At 41.7% G+C, this 4,827-nt stretch overlaps 1 protein-coding gene across 1 annotated transcript; it reads left to right on the top strand.

The window, feature by feature from the left end:
- The first annotated feature begins 759 nt into the window (after positions 1 to 759).
- LOC144936756 (chymotrypsinogen B-like) lies at positions 760 to 4,436 on the top strand. Its single transcript, XM_078863877.1, has 7 exons — positions 760 to 814; positions 2,516 to 2,619; positions 2,792 to 2,871; positions 2,991 to 3,072; positions 3,240 to 3,420; positions 3,609 to 3,748; positions 4,236 to 4,436. Exons 1-7 carry the CDS (start codon positions 763 to 765, stop codon positions 4,395 to 4,397), a joined length of 801 nt encoding a protein of 266 aa, XP_078720003.1. The 5' UTR covers positions 760 to 762; the 3' UTR covers positions 4,398 to 4,436.
- The last annotated feature ends 391 nt before the right edge of the window (positions 4,437 to 4,827 follow it).

Below are 4,827 nucleotides of genomic sequence, written 5' to 3'. Positions count from 1 at the left end.
CGTGGTGGAAAATTCCGCTCCTGGAAAATGTCACAAAAATTGTGTGAAATCGTGTTAAGTCGAGCACGCAAATCGGGTTCTATACCTAGTTTGTAAATCGTGTGAAAACGGATTTGTGCTAAATGGACGCGTGTTAATCGGGGAGTACCTGTACTTACGAAGCACAATATTGTAATTTATTTGAACTTACATTGAAACACCACATTTACTTGAGAGTACATATTTATTATTTCTTAAAACTAAATTATTCACTTAAATTATATATATTTTACATACATCATTTAAATTGTATAATTCAGTTGAATTACTGGTGACCAAGTTTGAACTCTGATAATCCTCAAAATATAGTTAAGGTTAACCCTCACTCTAACAAAATATGTAATGAAGTTTGGAAAATCCCTCTTTACCTGTTCTTATTCATTTAAACGCTGGTGTTTACAAAACAACTGTCTTTAACTTCAACAGAATTTGATCTTGGTTGGACACCCATTTCCAAAATGGCATGTTTAAACCAAAGGGTGTAAAATAAATTTGTTGCTCCATATCGCTATGTGTGTTTTTCAGCCGACCTTCGCAATATTGGTTGTTCATGGGAAGATATAGATTAATGGCATGTGGCACTGGTACTCCAATGCTTATCCAGGGGCAAGGCCAACCGCTAGAATTCTAAATAAAGGTTTAAACTCGCTGCCACGCGGCATATTTTCTGTATAAAAGGGGCTGCCCAACAGCAGGGGGACAGCACCGTCTACCACAGTAGCAATGTCTCTCTTCTGGCTCGTCTCCTGCTTCGCCTTCATCGGCGCCGCCTTCGGTAAGGACTCTACTGCCGTTGCACACCTGTTGAACTCAAACACTCACAACATAAAATGGGAGTCGCACGCAGCGTGGTAAGAAGGGAAATTTACGCTTTAAGACTTAGATTGAATTCCTTTATAAGAAAAAAACATTATAGAGGCTCTTAAAGATGCGCCAGCTAATTTTTTATTCATCAATCGTCAAGCGAGAGAACCATTTGAACATGTACGCCATATTGAGGGATCCACTGAACCCTGAGTAATTTTTAGTCGATAAACCAAGACATGGTGTACTCCCAATTTGCCAGAATACTTTAACGAAATACATTCATAAATCCCCTAATTGACATGACAGCTGGGGAAGATGTACATGCATTTTGCATTGGGATGAAACTCAAAAGAAATATACTTTTTAAACTATTCTTTGGTTTTTTTTCGGTTAAGTCACGTCTAAAAATAAAATAATAAATTAAAATAACATATTACGACGTTTCGATTGCAAAACAAGCAATCATCATCAGGTATAAAAGAAATAGCAACAAAAATCTAACTAGAAAACTATAGACAGACATGCAAGCAGACAGACATCACAACGGCACACAGAGAGAGGACACAAATCGGCACAAAGAGAGGGGTCGACTTTTTAAACTATCAAGATTGTGTAGACAGTCAGTCTCAAGGGTTACAGAAGGGTTAGGTTCCCGAGAAATATCCGTAACCCGAATTTTTTTTATGTTGGAAACTAAACAATTTTCCCCAAAATCAAGGATAAAATCCATATCTGGAAATAGTTGTGCCTCCATTACCGTTTTCTCTGAGTATTGTATCACACTGTCATCCGTTTCATATCGCTACCTGTATCGTATCGCTGTACATACGCTCTACACTTCCTATGATGTTTTCATTTGATCAAATATCTACCCTAACACTGCCCATAATTCAACGAATGGAACATACACTGTACTGTCTAATTGTTTATGAATACCACGAAGCATAAAAAACAAACAATTACGTAATGCTCCAAAAGGAATCGAGACGATGTGACGGGTAGTCTACTCAGGGTACCAATGTGACAGCGTAACTCAAAGTGCTGTACAGGACACCACCACCTTGGGGAATATGCGGCCCAGCTTTACCCCTCCCTCCTCTGCATTCATCCGCAACCTCACCACGCTGCACCATTTGCGCTTACATAACTAATGCAGACATTTATGCACACAGTATTTCAAATTTTTTTACGTAAAGTCGGATTTCGGAAGTCGGGTCTTCCATAACAAGGGGACCGCATGCACTATAGTTTTATACACATAGCTCAAACTGCTGTCTAACTATAATTATTTAATATTGTATGTATGTAATCATGGGCAATGATCTATCCGCTGGTGGATGAATGCCCCGGCAAGCCGTCGACTTCTCTCATGGTCTAATGATGCAACAATATTTACATAGCTCCTCCACAATAGCTTTGTAGGTAAATCATTCAAGGAGCCTCTGCAGACTGCATCAGCAGTAGGCAATGCTTTCCCACCTGATGACGGACGCTTGTGTCGCGCCCGAAACGTCGTGATTTAATTTAGTTGTTTTCATTTATTTTATTTTATTTTTTACCGACGTGACTTTACCGACAAAATGAATCCTTGCAGTCACGAAAGCTTCAAATCGAGAACTGAGCATCTGTAATGTTCACGATAAATGACCGTTATCTTTACACATCACAGGGTGCGGTGTCCCGGCCATCAAGCCGGTCATCACCGGCTACTCCCGCATCGTCAACGGCGAGAATGCGGTGTCGGGCTCCTGGCCCTGGCAGGTGTCCCTGCAGGTGAGTGCTCAATGTTAGTATATCATGAGTCCACATTGACATGAACCGTATCGCGGTGTCCACGACACAAGTGAAAGTCGGCCTGTACGAACTGCTGTTTGGTATGTGAGGTGTGCTACGCGTGTCCCAGAGTGCGACACGACACCAATTCTGTCGCGTCTTGCCACTACAGGATTCCACCACATGGCACTATTGCGGTGGCTCCCTCATCGACCCCTCGTGGGTGGTGACCGCTGCCCACTGCGAGTTCAAGTAAGCGCATGCAGGAGTCACTGCACCAGCATAGCACCGCTCATTGTTAACGACTTTAAAACGAGGAAAAATATCTTTATCAATCAATAAATGTTCGGTTTTCTTAAATGCGTCCGCAGCCCGTCCCGTGACCGCGTCGTCCTGGGCGAGCACGACAGGAACTCCAACGCCGAGAACATCCAGTCTCTTGTCGTCTCTAAGGTAAACTTGCGAGCCATGAATTGACCTCATGAACATTCCCTGCAACTTCCTAGACATTGCAATAGATGAAGTTCAACTGAGAAAAATTGTGTTGATCAAGTACCCTGAATTTAACAAATGTAGTGAGTTTAAGGTATTATAACATCTCGTTCTGTTTGCACACACAGGCCATCACTCACCAGCAGTGGGACTCCTATAACATCAACAACGACATCATGTTGCTGAAGCTGGCTCAGCCCGCTCAGATCGTGGACCGTGTCTCTCCCGTCTGCCTGCCCGCCGCCTCGGATGTCTTCGAAGATAACATGATGTGTGTCACCTCTGGCTGGGGCAAGGTCCGCTCTTCCGGTGAGCATCAAAGACCAATAATTAACACAATTTACTTTGCGCAGGATATTCATTCAGACTTCCTACAGCTAGTAGGCCTATACAACTTTGACAGTAATTCGTGCCAAATAGTTATTCAGAAATATTATTAAAGATATGATCTAACCATTATTATGTTATTTGGCATTCTTCTATGTGTGTGTTCACAGCCTTCAACACGCCTCCAATCCTGCAGCAGACCGCTCTGCCCATTGTGCCTACCCCCATCTGCCAGCAGAAGTGGGGCACCGTGAACGTCATCACCAGTGTCATGATCTGCGCTGGTGGTGCTGGAGCCAGCTCCTGCATGGTAAACGTTAACGGCCTTCCATTAGGTAGCTAAAGTGGTATCTGAAGTCAGCGTTTTAATGCCTACACCAGAAGGTAGGCGATCATCATTGGATGTATGAGGGATGGTGGGGTTTATGGGATTATGTTGTAAAAATGTAACATGTTTGAAAGTAAACCATTGATGAAAGTAGTTGTTGACAATTTAATAGGATTGAACTTTGATATATACCTCAATACTTAATTTTAAGTGTCAATATATTTAGTATTTCATCATCTAATGTAAATTGGTGACATCTCATTATTACCATGCACAATGCACATACATTATTTAAAAAAAAAATGTAATGATTGCAGACCTGCACCACCATATAAGTGAAGTGTATCTCAACACAACTTAATTGTCATCAAAGATGGGTAGGACGGTTTTATTTTACTTTATTCTGTCTCGATATCGAAGCTCATTTTAATATGCTTGTGGCTATGCACCTTGCGTGTCTTCTCTCCAGGGCGACTCTGGCGGCCCCCTGGTGTGCGAGAAGAACGGCGTGTGGAACCTCGTGGGGATCGTGTCGTGGGGCAGCAGCTCGTGCTCCACCAGCATGCCGGCCGTGTACGCGCGCGTCACCGCCCTGCGAAGCTGGATGGACCAGACCATTGCTGCCAACTAGACACACCGATGGGCAACGATTCAGTAATTGCTTTCAATTGGTCGCATTGGATTCGTGATTGTAAAAACCTTGGATATTGTACGAGTCAATTTGTTGATGACATGTTGTATCATTAATAAAATTGTTGACCAATATTTTTTCCCAAAAAGTTTGATTTATTTTATCCTTGACTTGTTTTGGTTTAACACGTAGGCTTTCGCGACCAATATCATCCATAATACAGGTTTTTTTGGGTTAGATCGCGTATTCCATTTGTAGTCAGTTTAAGGAATACGAGTTTAAAAAATAGGAAATGTAATCTAAACATATCATACAATATAAACCACAGATTTTTTTACATCAGTTACATAGCTAATATTCCAACAAGCTAGTCGACTTTCCCAATTGCAATTCTAAATTTATACTCATGTATATTCTTCATTTATTTATA

Source organism: Lampetra fluviatilis, chromosome 17 (assembly GCF_964198595.1).
Source record: "Lampetra fluviatilis chromosome 17, kcLamFluv1.1, whole genome shotgun sequence".
Classification (NCBI taxonomy): Eukaryota; Metazoa; Chordata; class Hyperoartia; order Petromyzontiformes; family Petromyzontidae; genus Lampetra; species Lampetra fluviatilis.
Note: the sequence above shows the minus strand (reverse complement) of the source record. Positions and strands in the feature narration are given on the sequence as shown.

Coding starts and splice junctions, on each gene's coding strand:
- LOC144936756 (XM_078863877.1), top strand. CDS start 763: ATGTCTCTCTTCTGGCTCGTCTCCTGCTTCGCCTTCATCGGCGCCGCC. Junction 815..2,515: donor CTTCATCGGCGCCGCCTTCG/GTAAGGACTCTA, acceptor TACACATCACAG/GGTGCGGTGTCCCGGCCATC. Junction 2,620..2,791: donor CCTGGCAGGTGTCCCTGCAG/GTGAGTGCTCAA, acceptor TTGCCACTACAG/GATTCCACCACATGGCACTA.